At 38.3% G+C, this 20,669-nt stretch overlaps 1 protein-coding gene across 5 annotated transcripts; it reads left to right on the top strand.

Annotated features, from left to right (window-relative positions):
- The first annotated feature begins 1,130 nt into the window (after positions 1-1,130).
- On the top strand, positions 1,131-19,419 carry rab11fip5a (RAB11 family interacting protein 5a (class I)). 5 transcript variants are annotated; one of them, XM_047812728.1, is made up of 6 exons: positions 1,131-1,173; positions 9,052-9,563; positions 9,785-10,529; positions 13,380-16,040; positions 16,746-16,875; positions 17,170-19,419. In XM_047812728.1, the coding sequence occupies exons 2-6, from the start codon at positions 9,149-9,151 to the stop codon at positions 17,425-17,427; spliced, it is 4,209 nt and encodes a 1,402-aa protein (XP_047668684.1). In that variant the 5' UTR covers positions 1,131-1,173; positions 9,052-9,148; the 3' UTR covers positions 17,428-19,419. The 5 variants fall into 5 exon arrangements, with proteins under 5 accessions (XP_047668684.1, XP_026997948.2, XP_026997946.2 ...); XM_027142147.2 differs by lacking the exons at positions 1,131-1,173; positions 17,170-19,419 and adding exons at positions 3,894-4,701; positions 17,027-17,163; XM_027142145.2 differs by lacking the exon at positions 1,131-1,173 and adding an exon at positions 3,895-4,701.
- The last annotated feature ends 1,250 nt before the right edge of the window (positions 19,420-20,669 follow it).

The raw sequence follows: 20,669 nt of genomic DNA, 5'->3' as shown, positions 1-20,669 counted from the left end.
TATGTGAATAACTGATTATCAATTTTGTTCCTGGGTGGACTTGTGGTAGGATCAAGTGCTCTGACCGCCATAGCCCAGGTTTGATTCTGGGGCCACTGGGGGGTTTCTCAAGCCAGTCCAATCTCGGTGCTAGTGCCAAGCCTGGATTGCAATGGGAGGATTGCATCAAGAATGGCATACGACATAAATCCTGTGTCAAATCAAATATTCGGATGATCTGAATGAATTGCTGTTGCAAACCTTAAGTGCAGCCTAAGGAAAGCAACAACAACTGAGTAGCTCAATTAGCTAAAGAGATTCCTTTAGAGAAGACAAAGAAATTCAGTTTTTAATGTACAAACCTAATATACTATTTAAGATACAGCCACACAGTTATTATTTAGAATCCCAGTTAGCAGAGTATGTCAGATATATCTGAAGGATATTTTGATATCTGAGACAATGAATAGTCAAGCTTTAACAGTGGTCAACAATATGAACATCCTAATCTTGTTGATGAAAGATGAAAAGATGAAAAGATGAAAACTCCAGAAAAGATGAAGTGTAAGAACAGGGAATGAAATTTTCAAGCATTACCAAAGAATTGAGCCTAGTACTCTCTAGGAAATGGAAAAAAGCAATACTGTCTGATCATCATGTTTATTAATTTTATTAAATTTTTCTTACATTTAAAGAATACCAAAGCCAAAAGATACACTGGACCCACAATAATGTTAAATATGATATTAGTAGCCATCTCATATGAATCATTGCTATATGCGGTATATAAGGGTAAGGGTAAATAGTGTTCCAGTTCCGCATTACCTTATTCCAGTTATATATATTTCCAGTTAACATTACTATATTGCTTAGTCCTAGCATTATGTGTATTATATATATATATATATATATATATATATATATATATATATATATATATATATATATATATATATATATAGATAGATAGATAGATAGATAGATATACACATTTAACAAAAACCCACCAATTCAATATCTCAATAAATTAGAACATGGTGACATGACAATCAGCTAATCAACTCAAAACACCTGCAAAGGTTTCCTGAGCCATCAAAATGGTCTCTCAATTTGGTTCATTAGTCTACACAATTATGGGGAAGACTGCTGATCTGACAGTCCAAAAGACAATCATTGACACCATTCACAAGAAATGTAAGCCACAAACTTTTTAGATGAGAGCAAGTTTTGTATTTAATTTGAAAACCAAGGTCCTAGAGTCTGGAGGAAGGGTGAATAAGCTCATAGCCCAAATTGCTTAAAGTCCAGTGTTCAGTTTCCACAGTTTGTGATGTCATCTACTGGTGTTGCTCCACTGTGTTTTTTGAAAAAAAAAAACAAAAAAAAAAACACTGCACCCGTTTACCAAGAAATTTTAGAGCATCATGCTTCCTTCTGCTGACCAGCTTTTTAAAGATGCTGATTTCATTTTGCAGCAGGATTTGGCACCTGCCCACACTGCCAAAAGCACTAAAGGTTGGTTAAATGACCATGGTGTTGGTGTGCTTGACTGGTCAGCAAACTCACAAGACCTGTATTTTCAAGAGGAAAATGAGAAACAAATTTACCAAATAATACAGATGAGCTGAAGGCCACTGTCAAAGAAACCTGGGCTTCCATACCACCACAGCAGTCCCACAGACTGATCACCTCCATGCCACACCGAACTGAGGCAGTAATTAAAGCAAAAGGAGCCCCAGAAGGCCAACAATTCACTAAAAAATTTTTTTTATTGGTCTTATGAAGTATTTTTGAGATGGGTGGGTTTTTGTTAAATGTGAGCCAAAATCATCACAATTAAAAGAACCAAAGACTTAAACTACTTCAGTGTGCACCTGAGTGTGTATATATTGTGTGTGCCTGAATTTCAGGATATCGGTGACAGCTGCTTAAGAGCTGATTAGGCCAGTGTGTGTGTGTGTGTGTGTGTGTGTGTGTGTGTGTGTGTGTGTGTGTGTGTGTGTGTTTGTGTAAGAGTGTAAAATTTCATTTTGTAGTGCCTCACTGTGGTTCTGATCCCTGATTAGAATCTAATTACCGAGTTTAAACTGTAAGTGGTCTATTTGCACTTTGGTGATGGAAAGAACCCAGTTTGGATTAGTGTGTGTATGGATGAATGAAAATGTGTTTTTTTGTGAATCCTTTCTGTTAGTTGTAGGTTGTGTTGGTACAGTAAGTGTGTTCTGGTTCTCAAGTGACTGTGCTAATTCAGACTCAAAAAATATGCTTTGGGATGTCACCTTCACTTTTGTACTTATTTTGGTGCTTACAAGGTTGAGTTAATAAGTATGATGTGAGAGAGAGAGAGAGAGAGAGAGAGAGAGAGAGAGAGAGAGAGAGAGAGAGAATGAATGAAAAGGTATAGTCCATGATCTAGCTGGTGATTATTATGCAACAGCTGTGGATGATATGGATCACAGATAATGGGAGGATGATGAGAAGAAACTGACATATCATCTCTAAGAATAGCTTCTCTTAATTGGGACTAAATCAAGGACACTCATTGGGGACTCTGACATTTCTATTAAATTAAGGCCATTACAGAACTGACTGAAATTACTGAGAATTACTAGCATGGTGATGTTGGTGTTGCCTTTGTGTAAATTTTCTCTCAACTATACATAATTTTGGATGGATGGATGGAAGGAAGGAACAAAGAGAAAGAAAGAAAGAAAGAAAGAAAGAAAGAGCATATGTAAAAAATAAAATAAAATCCTATTTGAACAGCAGCAAACAGTGGCATAAAACTTACTATTTTTATTGTCATGAAATTTCTGTGAGGTTTTATCTTGTCACTTTAAATGCATACATATTTTACTGCACATCATGTAAGAAATTATATGACTAAAACAGGACCAAAAAACACTACTGGAAAAAATATTATGGAAAAAAAGAATATAAGCAGTACAAAATAAGGAACTACTGAATTAAATGCATTAGAACGCATTTAAACTAATGTGTGTGTGTGTGTGTGTGTGTGTGTGTGTGTGTGTGTGTCAGTGTGTGTAAATGTTTTTTGTCTGTCCAAATTAGCAAATTGTTGTATGGCTAGATGTCTGGACATTGTGATTGAAATAGAATCAAAAAGGACTTTCACTATGCAGAGACCAAACATTCTTCCCTGGAAAGAAAAATCACACCTTAAGTTGCATAAAAGTATTAAGTATTAATGTCTCTGGATAATTTCTACTAGTCTAATTAAAATATACAGTCTAATGTATAATTTTCCTACAAATGACTTATTACTCTCTCAACTTAGAAATATTCACAGTGTGTTAATGTACACTCTGTAGAATTCAAACCTGATCTCTTGTCATGTGCTGATCTTCATGAAACTAGGGGGAGATGAGGATATGTGCATAAATTGGCCAGTAGCCTGCCCTATGTAAAATATGGACATACCCACGCCCAGATGTTTGTTAACTTGCACCCAGATGATAATATTGGCCAGGCACTGTATACAGTAGCTTTCAATATTCTACTGCACTCTGCCTTCATGCACACTGCAGGGCAGGGTTTTGGCAGGTGAACCGGTGCTGGCTTTTAGTCAGTACATCTTCGAAAACATTCTGCCATTGTTCAATGAAACTAAAAAAAAGTGTCTCATTACTGCCATCCGGAACAGCATGCCATAATTTAATCAAAATAGGGAAATTCGCATACAGGTCATTTGCCGGTGTAGCCATTTAGAATTATTTAGCGCTGCAAAAATGGTTACTGTTTAATTATAAACAAACAAACAAACAAGTTGTAGCCTTTGCAGACGTTGAGAGCATCCAATCCTAGTTCGGAATAAAATCTAAAATATTCCATTCCATGCAGCATATGGACGAATACGCCAAAAAGTCCTGATTAATGCAGAGCTAAATCCTAATAATAGTGGCATACTATTTTGATATCCTGTGTGGTTGGGGATCCGCGCGAAGCTTTCCGGTACTTCCTCGTGTAGCGGGAGGATAAAGCAGTGACGTCGGCGGACTGATTCGGTGGCAACAGCGCCGCAAAGGCGAAGAATCTCCGGCCGAGCTGGACAGGCAGATACGACGCGAAACACACACACACACACACACACACACACACACACACACACACACACACACAGGGAGAGCGTGAATTGTACATTTATTTGAAGCAGGCAGTCTCATAACGTATGCTTGGGGAAACCATGCTTTATCGCTGAGAAAGAGATTAGGCTGACGATCACTCTGCAGCAGCGCAGTGCCTGGGCTTCACGTGACAGTGCGAGACTTTTAACGTCACCGTCCGTCCCGCGGTTTATGTCTTGGAGCCGCGAGCACGCGCGCCCATGGCCTCGATAAACCGGGACGAGGAGCAGCGATGGGTGCCGACGCACGTGCAGGTGCTGGTGATTCGCGCCCGAGGGCTCCGCGCCAAGGGCAAGCACGGAACGAGCGACGCATACACCGTGGTGCAGCTCGGCAAGGAGAAGTACTCTACATGCGTGATGGAGAAAAGTACCGAGCCTGAATGGGGCGAGGAATGCTCATTCGAGCTGCAGCCTGGTGTGCTGGACGACAGGGGCCGCGACGGGCACCCGGCGAGTACTTGCGACCTTACCTTCACCGTCATGCACCGCGCGCTCATCGGCCTTGACGTGTTCCTGGGCCAGACCGTGATCGCGCTGGATAAGGCGTTCCATGAGCGTGTGTGCATGAGAAACGAGTAGGTTCATCGTCTTTAGGTTGGCTGTTTGCTTATTTGCTTGTTGACTTACGTGGTGCCAGTAGTTTTGTGGTCCTGCATAAAATAAGCTTCTGTGATATTGGTAAAGGTGATGGACATTTATTGCCGGTGCCTTTGCTTAGTTTATGTAAGAACCCCGTACCAGCTTAGAGAGAGAGAGAGAGAGAGAGAGAGTGCTGCAATCCGCTCCGCAGTCACGCCCTCCTTCATACAGTTCTGAGGGAGGTTTGTGAAGGAGGCCTCAGGACAAACACTGATAACCATCTGAGCAGCAGCGTGGTGAGGTCTATATAGTGCCTTTATTCCTCATGTGCTCTCCAGAGAACGTGTTAGTCTCAAGGTCACAGCATAAATAGAGCAACCTCTTACAGATGCTTTCCCTGTTTCTAATGTGGAAATGATGAGCCTCCTATTCTGTGAAAACCCATGTTCTTCACTGCCAGCTTTTGCATTCTATAAATGTCGGCTTACTTTAGGCTTGAACATGGGGTCCTCATCAGTGATGTAGTTTGAAATGGAAATGATGATTAGAAGTTACCAATCAGTTTGGACAAGTCTGAAAGGGTTTGACTATGCCACTGGTGACATACTGTATGGTCATGTGAGGTCTTTATGATTGGTCATGCAGAGGTCTAATGCTAAAGAAACTGAGGTTTTTAATCTGTTTTTTTTTTTAAAGGTAATTGCAGTTTCTAGAATATTGCTTGTTAATCTACTATACCTTGTAGTGTTGACCTCTGCCAGATGCTCTAGTATAGGAGCTTGAAAAAATGCTGTTTGGTATAAAATAACCTGGTAGAAGACGCTTTGTTATACTCAACTACTAATCTAACATTCCTGTTTTAACTAATGATGGTGTTAGTGTGTATGAGCAGCTAGTGAATAGAACTGGGTGTGTTTGATGTTCAGGAATGGGGCTGGGTTCTGCTGAAATACATATAATAATACATTGCAAGGTTGTATTTGTAGCATGCTAGATTTGAATCTGTGTTGGTTTTACAGTCAAAGTATAGGCCAATATATTTGACCCTAATATTATACCATTCTGTTGGGAAGAAGAGCTATGTTGTTATTCTCCAGTAGGAAAAATGGTACTGAAATTTGATTTACAGTTCAGATAACCTGTTATGTCATGTTAACTGTATGAAAATTCATCTACAGTTTACTCAGTTATTTATTTTAAACATTGACAATCTTCAACCTTTAAAGAAGTTGAACATGTACCATTAAAAGTCATTTGAAAACACTGAACAACATAGTGGTTTCAAATACATTAAAACAAATGGTGTAGGTTATTAAGAAAAATATAACCAGGATGTAGCTAACTAATGTTGTAATATGTAATACTGTAATTTGATATTAGCTAGATATATTCACTGAAGACTACTGTAGTGGAATGTTTACAGGTCTTAGAATAGGTAAAACAAGAGCAATACTGTTTATGTACTGTTTACTTGTTTTGTTAGATTCTATTAGTATATAAAACAGCTAAATGTTTGCTCCTCCTCTGGCTGACCACTTTGAGGCTTTAGCTTTGTTCAACATTAGAAATTCAAGATTAACTGTGCATTTGGACATCTCTGGAAAACGTGTATAACTTTGCAAAATGGGGGAAAAAATAAATAAAACCACCGTCAATTAAAATTTCCCCCTAATGACGAAGCCTTTGTAGTAAATTTATTCTTTCCCAAATGCCACACAGAACCCTAATAATAAATTTTTTTTTAATTGAAACACGTTAGACCCTGCAGCCTTGTCTCTTGGCGACAATCTAACACGTTTGTTGTCTATATTAGTGATATCTTCACATTCATGCAGTGCATAATATCATGCAGATACAGGTTAAGAACTTCTGTTTATGTTCATGTCAGACATCAGAATTGGGGAAATATTAGATCTGTGATTTTAACCGTGGTATTGATGTTAATATTAGATGGGCTGGTCTGAGTGAACGTCAGTTCTGTGGGTGAAAGACTTCATTTTATCAGGTCAAAAGAGTATGCCCAGATTGGTTGGAGCTGCCAGGTAGGATATAGTACCTCAACTAATTACTCTTTACAAGTGATCCGTCAGTCATGTTTACCAACAACCATGCAATGGTCAAAGTCACTGAGAGATTTTACCCATTCTGATGTTTGATGTGAACATTAACTGAAGCTATTGACTCAATGCATGCACTGTACTGTTGTCACATGCGACAGCACAAATGTACACTTGTACCTTTTGCTTATTAGTATGGACCTTACCCTTAGTATGGAGAACGACAGTGAAGTAGTATAAGACAGGCCTAACTTATTTGTAAATCTTTTGTATGATTTGGTAATCCTTGATTGCTTAGCTTCTGGCCAAATGTCAGAGAGACACTTTGCTTTGAATAAAATAAGCATTTGCCTTTGTAATATGCTTGGTGTCCTGCTTGGTTGTGCTTTGTTTGTTAATACATCTATAGGCACTAATGAGGGTGATTTCTTGAGTTAACTGTGTCTTACCACATCCTTTGCTTGTTTAGGAAATAGGAAATCAACTTTGTTGGTGACAAGTCACTGAGAAAAATAAGTTCATGTACAACGGTTTGTTTCTCTTTTGTATGCTATTTTCTGCAGTATGTAAATCCTTTAAATATGACTGTGAGTGACACACCCTTGGTAATTGGGTCAGTTCTGTGTTGTGTTGGTATTTTTTCAGGGTGTGTAGGTGAGATGTTTGTTTGCTGTTGATTGTGTGCTTGTGAGAGTGCAACATTGCATCTTAAAATAGTGTGCAGTATACTGCTACTGCTGTGTCATGGTTTAAATATTATATATATATATATATTTAATAATAAACACTCATTTGTTTTAAAGACATTATTTACCCAATTTCCTGTGCTGTCAACAAATCCACAAGCCTTCCTAGCAAAATGAAATTGTTTGAAGATCTGTTCTGTTTCCAGCATTAAAGCCTACTCTTCAGATGTGGCCACGTGTGCACTCAAGCAAAGAGAGAAGCAAATTATCGAAGAAACTAACAACTACCCTTAAAAGCTTGTTAATTATTATAAATTTTTTTTTTGCATTTTCCTTCAATGTCCCATATATATAAATGTATGTGTCTAATATATATATTAGACATGCTGCTGTGAGCAGAAAGAGAAGTGCGTAGCATTTTCTTGAAGCATAGTCATCTCTAAGCTTACTACATTATGAAAGTAATGCTAAATGTGTGCGTACGTGTATTGCACAGTTGGGCAGATTAATACTGCTGATAAGCAATATAATGAGATTTTGATGCTGATTGTCAACACTTGCATGTGTTCATAGCTGCATCTAGCTGAAGGCAAGATAGCACTAGGAAACCATATTGCATATGTGCAGTTATGCCCACAGATAAGTGTACAGTAAACATTTAAATGACACACTCACAAACTCTGCAGTTCTACAAAGAAGTCTAAAGCTTGTTTTTTAACCAAATGTGATCCACTTTTGTAAAAAGCAGATTGTAGCTATAAGTGCAATGCCACACACATTATTGCCTCTGTTATTAAAAATGGGGTCATGCATAGCTTGATCAACATGTAAAAACCTTGTCTATTGTAATACTAGTAGAAAATTAAACTGAAGAAAATAGGTTCAGAAATTGAACAGTCTCTTTTTTTTTGTAACTATCAACATAGTAGTAGTAATAAGTAGTAATAATATTAAATTGACTAAATTTATTCAACTGATTGTGATTTATTTATTTTGTAATACATTTTTGTTGATAGATTTGAAGGACATGTAAAAACCGTTGTTAACTTGCTACAGAACAAAATCTAGAATTCGCTTCTTTTTCTAGAAGAATCTCAATGTTTCTAGAAAGCATAATGTTAGATTTGTGTGTGTGTGACTGAGAGAGAGAGAAAATAAGAATTTGTAGAATTTTTTTTTATAATCACACCCTCCAGTGTCACCCATATGAGGATGGGTTCCCCTTTGAGTCTGGTTCCTCTCAAGGTTTCTTCCTTTAAAATCTAAGGGAGTTTTTCCTTGCCACTGCTGCCTGAGTCACCTCAGACTTGCTATCTATCATTGGGGATAAATACAAACACATTTAAATATATCTAATATTAATCTTGAATTTTGTATTCTATTAATCTTTATATTATTCTTTATAATAACCTTTTGTTCTAAGTTTGTTCTGTAAAGATGCTTTGAAGCAAAGTCAATTGTAAAAAGTGCTATACAAATGAATTTGAATTGAAGTGAATTGAATTTCTGTTACCAGTTTCATTACTGCATGTTAACATATTTGATAAAGAAAAGGACCAAATATTTAGTTTGTCCTACTGAACTGCCTCTTTTTCTGCCTCAGATGGTACAAGCTTCATTCTAAAACTGGCAAAAAGGAGAAAGAAAGAGGGGACCTTCAGCTAACGGTGCAGTTTACTCGCCATAACCTGACAGCCAGCATGTATGACCTCTCCATGAAGGACAAACCTCGGTCAGCCTTCATCAGGCTACGTGAGCGCATGCGTGCACGGAAGCATGGTGGGGATGAAGAGTCCTCCTCAGCCATCGTGCCAGGGGGTTATGGGACATTGGCACGCACGCGGGGCCGTCTGCCAAGTGATGGTGGTGGAGAGGAAGACTATGAGGATGATGAGGGAGGAGAGGTAAGACGAAGTAAAATGAGGAGTTACTTCCTTCATGGAAGGTTACGGAAGTCTTCAGACACACGTTCTAGCACGTCTCTAGGTTCTGAGAGCAGTGAGTCATCTTCCAGAGGGGGAAGCCTTAGCCCAACTGCTGGCATCAGTGTAGTGGTTTCGGACCTCTCCAATTCACCCAGCAACAGCAGCAACTTGACTGCAGACAACAGTCCAGGTACACACACACTTTCCTGATTCACTGTTTATCCATAATCATTATTCTGATATTCTGGGTTTAAAACTGGAAATTTAAAGTCATTTATTACCTACAGACATATGGTTTTCATCAATTTAGAATGACAAATACATGTGCACTTTCTATGTTCTTTAACACTCTCTCTCTCTCTCTCTCTCTCTCTCTCTCTCTCTCTCTCTCTCTCTCTCTCTCTCTCTCAGAGCACACAGTAGCCCCCTCACCACTAGTCTCCCCTGTTAGACATGGGTTTGATGAGGTATGTGACCATAGCATCCCAGTGCCTCATTCTCTGTCCACTGACAGTGATGCCCCTATTCTCCTGCCCTCTGTCTGTGTTAATGGAAATCCAGTAGAGACATCTCCTCTTACTCACCAACCCCCCTCACTGGTACTTCAACATCCTAGGCCACAGACAGAGACCCGACAAGAATCACCACACACTCCTTGGACAAGCCCACCAATGAAAGGCAAACCCACTCAGGCCCAAACTTCCCAGCTCTCAGAAATCAAACCTCAACCCAGTCCTGAGGTCCAGACCAAGCAACCCAAAGTGGAGTCTAAATCCAAGCATGACCTGCAGTTCCCTGCAGTAGGAATGCTGCAGAAGGGCTCTGCACTCTCTTTATCCTTGCAGAACCTCTCTCGCCATAAAGAGGACCAGCAGGGCGGAGGGCCTATAGAAGGCCGCCGTTGGTCCTTTGATAAACCAGGAGAAGAGGAGAAAGCGGCCATATCAGCTGCACTGGAGCATGCTGGGTTGATAGCCGATGAAACAGTGGTGGAAACAGGTGTCTCTGTAAGCGAGATAGAAGTTCAAGGCAAGAAGAAGCGAAGCTTGTTCTCACATTCACAGCCTGAAAAAAAGGAAACTGGCAAAGCTCAGCCGGCTACAGAGGGAAGACACAGAGGCTGGTTCAGCTCTAAGGACCCATACAGTAAACCAAGGTAAAAAGATGAGTATTATTGATTCCATTATAAACCCGTTCATGTATATAAGTTCTCAGTTTTGACACCAATATCTGCACAGTCACTGAAGATAGGACTGTCTCCCCATTTATCACATTTAATCTCTCCCCTGCCTTTTTTCTTTGCTTCGATACTTTCTAGTATCATTCTAGTAATATACTTTAGTCCTCAGTGTACTATTTGGCTGTGTCCTATTTCCTGTCATTAGTTCCCTAAGGATGATTGACAGATTATATGGCTGTGTGCAGTGCAACTATAATTCTTGATCAGTAACATTTAAATGTCTCCCCCCAGTTGCATAACTAATAATTTGGGGTGGATGGAGAATATACTATATGACTAATTGAATTGTAATGTGAGTACAATTATATATTAAGTGTTATGCTGTTAGTGCCATAAATGTTATGCACTCATGCATTTCGGATGGATGCCAGATAGAATGAGCAGTAATGGCACCGTTTTTTATTTAATCATTTAAGGCTAGATCTACCAACAATCAATCCTTGTATTTTAATATAATTGCCATGAGTCACCTTTATGACTCAAAGAAAATTATTTTAAAGATAATGGAGTAGCATTATCTATTAAAAGACGAAAATTACATATCTTATAAACTCATTTTTCAGTGCATTGACTGTCAAGTACGTTGTTTTCACTTCATAACGCTGTTCAGAATAAAGCTGGTTATCAGGTTTCAAACAGTAGCAAAGCATTGCATGATGTCTAATGCATAACTAATATAATGTGATTAAAACAAACAAAGGGGATTTACTTTTGAGATAGATATGGATGAATTGTATTCAACCATTTGCTAAACATTTTAACACAGTTAAGAGACACTTGCTTTGTGATTGTTGAGGAAAATAATAAAGAATGGATTTTGGCATAACTGGTAAATCTACTACTGTCAACTCCAGAACTATTGGCACTCTTTATGGAAAAGAGCACTGTTTGTTTTCCTGGAAAATACTTGTGTGTATATATAATGTGATCAGCGCCGTACAATTCATATTTTGCTATGTCTTTCATTGATAGAGCCACAACACTGAATTTCTTTTGTAAAACGTTTTCGTAACAATGCATGGAACAGCTCGAGGGATCTTGGTGTACTTCTCCATACAGATAATTTCTACATTATAGTGTTAGTTTGCAGTTTTCAGTAGGATTCAAAATTTTTAAACAATTATTGTGTCCCACAGCATTGTGAATGTGTGTGTCTGTTTCGGGTCATTGTATTGTTGAAAATGTCATTACAGGCTAGCAACAAACCTGTTGGAAGAGGCCCTTTTTCTTTTATGTTAGCATTTTGTTTTTTGTTAAATAAGGAGATAGAAATATCTATTCATTAAAAAAAAAATTTTGTGAGTAGATTTCTTTCATAAAGGTGTCAGTATATTCTGGAGTATATTCTGGAGTTGATTATGTATAACTGGCTGAACCCTTGGGTTTTTTTTTTGGTGCATTTTTGTATTTTTATATACGCAGGAAACTAAAAGATGAACCCAGAAATATGTTTAATTCAATTATGTTCCAGTTTGAGGTACCACTTGTCATGTCCATCAGAGAGTTGTAGCTTTACTTACTGGTTAATTTGTGCACACAATGACTATGGACAGCGTTTGGTAGGTTAAGTGAAGACTGCTGCTAATACTCACAGAACATTCTTATTTTCATGGAAAACTTAAACTAAATGAAGGTGTCCTAATTGTACAACAGTCTAAGTATAATGCATTACAATACTGAATTATTTTATTTACACTATAGAAGACTATATTTAGACTACAGTCCCCTTTTCGTTTATATTCATTCTCTCCATGCTGCTTGGCTCTGTTGCTCTCACTCTTTATTTTTATATGGTTGGATGATCATTATTGGGTGCACTAGCTCTGCAATGCTAGCATTCTGCAGTGCTGCAAGATAAAACAGGTGTGGTATGAGTCAGTTAGTTTTACTCATTCTAGGTACACTGTGTAGCTGTGTGTGTGTGTGTGTGTGTGTTTGAAGGGGTGTTTTTAAATGAGAGGTTTTTGCTCTGGTCCACAGTGAGCTTAACTGAACGCATTTCAGCCTGCAGTGTTTCATTTTCAGGTTACTTATTAAAATACAAACATGACTGACTAATCTGCAATGTCGTCTAAACTGGTTATGAGTCTTAAGTCTTATGATGAGGTATTTGATCATGAAGATTTTATAAAACAACCTGGCCTCTCCTATTCTTCATGACCAATAGTGGTTGTGTTTGTTTAACATTTAAATTAGAATGACAAAAACATTTGCATCATCCGGGTACAACAATGTAATGTAAAGCACAGTTGGATTATACTTTAATATATACAGGCCAATTTTGTAAGTTGTTGATTGCCAAAACCTGATGAAAAAGACAATCAAAGACCATGTATGTCGCCTATTAGGAGCGGGTTTATTTGTATTTTTGTTTTATTTTAATGTATCTCGAGTGCACTATATGTTCAGTTCTATGTCCTGCTACTCAAAATGTATAAAGGCCTTGAGTGTAAATAGGGTCTAAGACAGAATCAGAATGCTATGCTGTAAAATATATGCTGCTGATCTGAAATACCCTATGCTTCCATTCAGTTATAAAATATTATAGTCATGTTTGTTTAAATGATGTGTTCACTTCATATTATGTAGTTTTCCTAGAGATACATTTGAAGTATAGCATAACCCCTGAAAATATATTGCCCCAAAAACTCCCAATTCTCATAAATATGTAATGCAGGCAATAATGAGAAATCACTTGTATTACTGAAGGTTAAATTGAGAAGACTGGTATTGTCTAATGGGATGACTGTGTGCCTTCCTTCACAGCCAACTGGTTGCACCTCAGACAGACTCCAGCTCCAACACAGCCCTTCCCCCTTTATCCCTGTCCCCCACTGACTTCTTAGAGGGGGTGGCTTACAAACACACTAACCCCTTCACTTCCTCCTCATTCATCTCTCCTGCTAACCCTTTCTTTTCACTTCTGAAGCAGAATCCATTTTTCCAGGAGCTGCATACTGCCACTCCTTTAACACCTGCTTTGCCCTTTCTCTGTAGCCCAGCCATCTGTCAACCTGAAGTACCTGCCTCAAGACCTGGACACCCCTCCCCTCCTCTACATGTAGTTGAAACTGGAAATGCAAAGGGAGTCCTAGTGGATGGATCATTACAATATCTTAATTCATTTTGCAGAACTGATGCACCGGATGACACTGACAAATGTATCCAATGGGATGATTTCATTGGTGATAGACTGAAGCTAAACTCAAAGATTGGGGCTCAGAATGTGAACATCCTCCCTTCTCCCTACCTGTCTGACCCACCTAATCAAACACAGTGTTGTGAAGGTGAAAAAAATAAAGTTCTAGAGGTGACCAATGAAGGTGTAAAGGTGTCCAGTAAAGCTCTTGAAAGTGAATGTAATATAACAACAGACTGCACTTTCATTCTAGAAGCACTTCCTCAGTTTGAAGCTGAAGCATATTTTCTGCACTGTAGCACTCAGAAAACTGACCTCAATAATTTTGTTCCTCAGGACTCTTCAGAATCTGAATTTGACTCCTCACTGCCTGATAACTCGAGCATAGATTTCTCTGAACTCAATGCCCTAGCATGCCCTTACCAAACACTTTTAAATGGCACATTTAATAAGGACAAAGTCAGCACAGCCTCAGTCTGCCAAATAAACATTACACCAAATGCAATGTTGGTGTCATCTGTGGTTCCTAAACCCTCAGCACCCAATTCTGAAATATTAGATTATTTAGACCTGTTTGAAAAATCTGAACAAGAAATAGTCAAGTGCCTTTCCACCAAGAGGCAGACAGATGATTATACTAAATGGTCTGTAGAAATCCAGAATACAGTGCTGCCTTCCTGTAATTTTGATATTCTGGAAGCATATCCTATTGTAACCTCTGGATCTACACACAAGGGTTGTAATGTCCCAGAATCAAAGTCCTCCCCAAAAGGACAGAGGAGCTCCAAATCAGATGATGGTATTGGAACAGGAGACAGAGAATTGCAAGAGTCTGCCGTTAAAGAGGGAACATACTTGGATGTCCATCCAGCAATATATCCATTGTCAATGGAGAAAGATAATTCAAGTAATCCAGGATGTGAATCATTAGACAGAAGTTTTGTAGGGGAAGGTTTTGATGGAGGTTCTTCTATGGACTCATGCTGTATGTCTCTTACAAAGCAGAAAGTCAGTGATTCACCACCTAATATATCTATATATGAGGTAGATGCACCAAATGATAGCAGAATGACGGTATCTTCAGCAGTATCTCCTAAGTACGTTCTCTCTCATAGCCTGTATGAAAGTGTAGATTCTGAACAGTACCTCACCTGTATGTCACAGAACACTTCCCTTACCATCCCCCAGCGATCGCCTGTGGACAGTTTTCAAGAATCCAAACCAAAATCTGATTTGTACCAGGAAGTTCTCTCAACAAATGACCAATCTCAAAGATCCCTGTCAGTACTGCAGCAACCCCCAGCTGAGATTATTCAAGAAGCTTTGCCAAGGAATGGAGAGATTTCTCAATATGGTCTTTCGAATCCACCAGTATCTCTTTCCTTTTTGCCAAAATCTGTCTCATCACAGAATACTTTTAAAAAATGTGACCTTACAAAAGAGGCATTAACAGGTACAGTTACAAATGAATCAATACAAAAATGTGATCCCCCTATGGACACAAAAATGAACAATGATTTGCTACATGAGAGAAGTCCAGATATATTTGAGATGATTACAACAAAGTCAGGGGAATTTCTTTTAAAGTTAGACCCATATACAGTTATGGATAATGATAATTGCTTTACTGAGCCTCTGCAGTCCAATGTGCAATGTGATGGTATTCTAGAGGACCCGGAAATTATCACAGATATTTGTCAGTCTGCTAAGAATATGTGTGCCTCTGATTTTGTATCTGAACCAACCTCTGGCATTACTCAGGACTTGGTTACGACAGATTTGCTCCCGGATAACATGTTTGTGGCCCAGCATGCTGCGACACGTTCTGTTGGCATGAGCCCTGTCACACTCCCTCTGCCTAGGGAGACTTGCACAAACATGGAATTGTATCCGCATTCTATTAAAGCATCACAAATAAGTAAAAACAAACAAGTGGCAACTACTGCAGCTTCAGTTCCGCAAGTGGGGCACTCGGACAGTGCTACACACTGGCCTAATATTCATCCACCTCTCTCCGAGCCCTCAATTATGGATCAGCTGACTTCAGGGAATGATCTCTTGATGAGCTCCCCCTTATCTTTACTTAACCTTTCACCACTAGCCTCATCTACACCACATGTAGAAGAAGGTATTACCAGTCTGCCACTGTCCTCCTTTCCTATGACATCTGCTCCAGCAAAAACATTGCTGCATACTACTCTGGCTACTACTACTCTTTCCCCTGCATTTACTGCATCATGTGATAGTTTTCCTCAGGAAGAACATCAGGTAACCTGTCATCTCAGCAGGTGAGGCCAAAAGGGTGGTCTTTGAGATTAAATCTACTTGGATGGGGATGAACGAGTAATGCAGTCTCTCTACAGATTCTGTGGTCCATGTGTTTTGCATAGATCAGAAATTATTAAGGAAATAATTAAAATTACACAAAAAGTGTTCAGATATGCATGAAAGCTGCACTACTCGAACATCCCAGATTGTCATTAAGTAGATTAGTAGATTGGTTTAGAGTGTGAGGGTGCACTTGAATCTCAATCTTTTTCTGGTGTCTTTCTCATGCTTTCTGTCTGAACTTTGCTTTCATTTTTTTACATTAATGTATAAATCAGACTCTAAAATGTATGGTATCATATGGTGTTTGTATTTGTTGTTGTAGTGTATTTAACAATAATTGTGCATTCAGTCTGTTCTTCCCTTCTTGGTGTGTAAACTCCTTCACCTTCCAATTTAGTAATTAATCTTTGCTGTTTGCATGCGTTGTGTTATTTCTAAAATGAAAATACACTTTCGTTCTCTTGGTTTCCAAGGTGGTGGGTGAATAACTCTCTCTTTTTTTCCTGGACCAGGGGACTATGTGTATGCCTTGTGCAACATATTGTTTTTATTTCAGAGATAGATATTTAAATCTACAGCCATCAATGTGTGGTTTTGATTGTCTTCAATTACTGTCTGTGAATATTTATATATCTTGTTTCTCCCATCATTGGATGCTTTAGTCCACATCCAGTGAAGCCTTTGACACCTCCAGATGAGAAGAGGTCAGAAGGGTGGTCTATGTTTGAGAAGCTCAAGTCCACCATTCATTCAGGACGAGGTCACCAAGGAGACCAGGAACATGAGAAGAAGGTATGATTTTGTTTAGTCATTTTGTTTTTATTACTGTCAAACAAAAGAAATATGTTTAGACAAGAAAAACTACCGTTTTACTACCTTACACTAAGTTAAGTGAGCTAACCTCATGTAGAACTACTAAGAAACATTGAGTCTTTCTTTTCAGAAATGGTGCTGGGTATATGCCATTTAGAAAGCCAACTATGCAAACCAAGTGAAAAAAAAGCAGAGCAGCTGAGCTTCACTAACATGACTATACTACAAACAACACTTGAAAAAATCAGTAATGTCTTTTCAACAATTTCTCAGCTCTTGGTGGAGGGTGGAGGTTCCTACTACCATCTAAACCACAGTGAGCTGGTGTCGCTCCTTCTGCAGCGGGATGCTGAGCTCCAACAAGAAAGAGAGGAGTATGAGCACCGTGGCTTGTTGCTAGAGAAGCGGGAGGTGGAGATAAAGAAGATGAAAGTTGTAATTCGAGATCTAGAGGATTACATTGACACTTTGCTAGTTCGCATTATGGAACAAACTCCTGCACTGTTGCAAGTTCGTTCCAAAATGAAATGACCATATAGTGAATCAGCAAACATTTCACTGTCACTTCACAAATCTTCCACAACCCCTGGGCAGAAGTTGCAACCCTGCACTGCTACAATGTAAATGTAGATTGAAGCATTACTGAACAGGCACAGAAATGATATATTTGGCATTCTTTGCTGTCTCAAATGCAGTGTCTACCAATTTGCACCCATCCCCTTGCCTTCCTGACTCCCACAATTGTTATTGTTATAAAAATTCTGAGAAATTTTACTTAGTTGATGCTCACTTCCTCTAAACAGATGTGTAAAAGATGTGCATCTGTCCAGCTAGTTACCAAAGCTGCCTGTCAGTCAAAGGAAAGTGTGGTCTGGATTTTGAAATCTTGGGTGTAGAATCTTTGCTGCTTGAAATAATGTTTATTCATATGTTCAATTTTGTTCTTCCTTTCTCCTCACGTTAATGGGACCTATGCCATTTAATCTCATAATACTATGCTGCTTAACCCGGCCGATTCTATAGATGTTGCGTTGGGGGGATATATAACTGCAAAAAAAAAAAAAAAAAAAGCAGAATTGGTCAGTTCACATCAGCTTGTGCCTCATGTCATGTCTTCCGCACTTTAAGCATAAGAGTAGAGGCACACACTAAAATAGTGTTTCCCCAGCCCGTCTTTGCCAACCAGTCCCACTCCCATCCTGCTCGAGCTAACATGCACACATTGCTGCCAGTGCTTTCAGGTGTAATGAACAGGATATATACTGTTACTGCTTATATGCCACTCTGGTGAAATGCCAAATGCTGCCTTATCATATGTCTCTATTCTGTTATTGTTGAAACCATCACTTTTCAGCTCTACATTTTATCTTGAAGTGGGACTGTAAGGGACTGTGGGTTCATACCTGGTTACCAACAGACTGTTAAATCAGGTAATGTCATAGGCTATTACTGCCTCAAGTGTTGAGCGATGAACAAACAGTACTGTCACAAGGATGTGGATGGTTATGAAATACCAAATGCCAAAGGTTGCTGTAATTCAGTGTCACAGTATTCCCAGTGCAGCCATGGATCCGGTCTGTGTTGATGTGCCTGCATTGTTACCCTGATGTTGCCACTATCAGTGTTTTTTGCAGTGTAATACCCTCTGTAGTTGTGTGGTAGCGGCCTGTGTAACAGCACTTTCTAACCACACATCCACTTAATAAAACGGTTCTTCCTCAAAAGCATAAGTACGGAGTAAACACAAATAACACACATACATATACATTTACACTGCACTAGCTCATTCTCTGAACCTAAGATCTTTGCAGTATTCCTGTGCTTACTGTAATTCTTATAGTCCAGCTAAGCTAGAAAATCAGAGATCAATATATTACACATAACTTGTCAAAACAATTAGAAGCACTTAAGGTTTTGCCTCTTACTGAATTATGAACTCTAGGTCCTAGGTTGTGATTGATGTATAAATGGAGTGACTTGGACTGTGTCGTTTTAATTGACTCATGGAATATTAATGTCAGTCAGAGACTAAAGTTTACAATTCTTAATAAACCTGTTGTTTTATCTTCGTATGGCCTTTTTTAAAGGTTATAATATTTACGCTTTCTTTTCTTTCTAGTAGTTTACTCTTTCACAGTGGTTACTCTAAACTATAAAGTTCTGTTATCAAAGTTTTTTCTGTTAAATGTTGACCCAAAAGTGAACATTTAACAGAAAAAACTGCCTTTTATTTTTACACCCTGTTTGAGAATATGCTGTTCTATGACTGTGTTCGTTATTTAGAAGTCTTATAATGTAGGAAGCAATAGTGCAGATTGCTAGAGAACTGTGAAAAGCCAGATGCCACCTGCAGTGCAGTTAGGAAGTACAAGTGCCCTTGACTTAATGATATGTTGAAGAACGTGTCAGTAGAATGAACATGGAAATAATTATTTGTATTGTTAATTTGTTAATCTGAGCTGCATTTCTGTAGCAAAACCTCTGGTATATTTGTTTGGAAATAAAAACAATTATTTGTGTTAATTCCATTCCTACATTTTTGTTCCTGCAAATCTTAAAAAAAAAAAATCAAAAAACAACCTAAATTACCATCATCCTTATTTTCTTTTTATAAAGATAAAATATACTGCATTATTTAATAAATTACAGGCATTTATTGGTTACATATATACAACGAATACAAAAAGTCTACACACCCCTGTTGAAATTGCAGGTTTTTTTGTTTTGGGGGAAAATAAAAAAGATAAAAATATTAAAAAGGTAATAAAAAAATTATAACAAGAAACAGTAACGTGGTTGCAGTAGTGTGTTTACACCCATAAATTAATACTTTGTTGACATACCTTTTCGGGTTAGAGTACCAGCATGAAACATCAAGACTTTGAATTTTCTCACTCTTACTAGCAAAAACATTCTGGAGGCAGCAGATTGTAAAGCCATCTCCTGTGCACAGCCCACTTCAGGTCACCCCAAAGAGTTTTAGATTTCAAGGCTGGACTCTGGCTAACTCATTCTAAAACTTTGTTCTTCTCTTGGTTAAGTCATTTCTTTGTTAATTTGGATGTGTGCATTGGGGCATTTTCATGCTAAAATTTAAAATTCCTTTTCAGTAACTGACACCTGACGGTTTTGCACTAAAATTGACCGGAATCGGTAACTATTCATGATTCCCTCTATCTTAATAGACACCCAATTCTGTCATCCCTAAAGCATTATGATGCCACCACCATGCTACACTGTGAGTATGGTGCAAATTTAGTCATGTCTTTTGGTTAAACCCCTCTCCTTATCTGTACCGTCAATAAGTGAGATACCATGCAAGCTTTGTGGATCATGGTTTAGTAGTCAGCATAATGATAAAGAACAGGAGAAGAAAATCTTAAAGAAACAATCTTTATTTAGGGTTAAATAGAATCATTTAACTGTTGACAAGGTGTTTTGATTTATTTTGAAAATGAGATTGATTGTGATTGGCCATTCACCCCCCCCATTCAGATTTTTTTTTCAGTTAATTTTTTTATGTTATAAAATTTCCATAAAATTAGGTGAAAGGTACTGACATGATTCATCTTGTTTTTTTTTGTTTGTTTGTTTTTTTACATTACAAAGAGGTGTGCAGATGTTTTATATCCATTGTAGTTAACTTTTTTCTTCATTTTGTTATTTCACAATTCCATGAATTTATAGAGAGGACAAATCCAGGTGAAGCTCCCGACTGCTGACTACTCCACAGGGATTAGAAATGTTACGTTTTAAAATCAAGTCTTTCCTTG

Source organism: Tachysurus fulvidraco, chromosome 4 (assembly GCF_022655615.1).
Source record: "Tachysurus fulvidraco isolate hzauxx_2018 chromosome 4, HZAU_PFXX_2.0, whole genome shotgun sequence".
NCBI lineage: Eukaryota > Metazoa > Chordata > Actinopteri > Siluriformes > Bagridae > Tachysurus > Tachysurus fulvidraco.
Note: the sequence above shows the minus strand (reverse complement) of the source record. Positions and strands in the feature narration are given on the sequence as shown.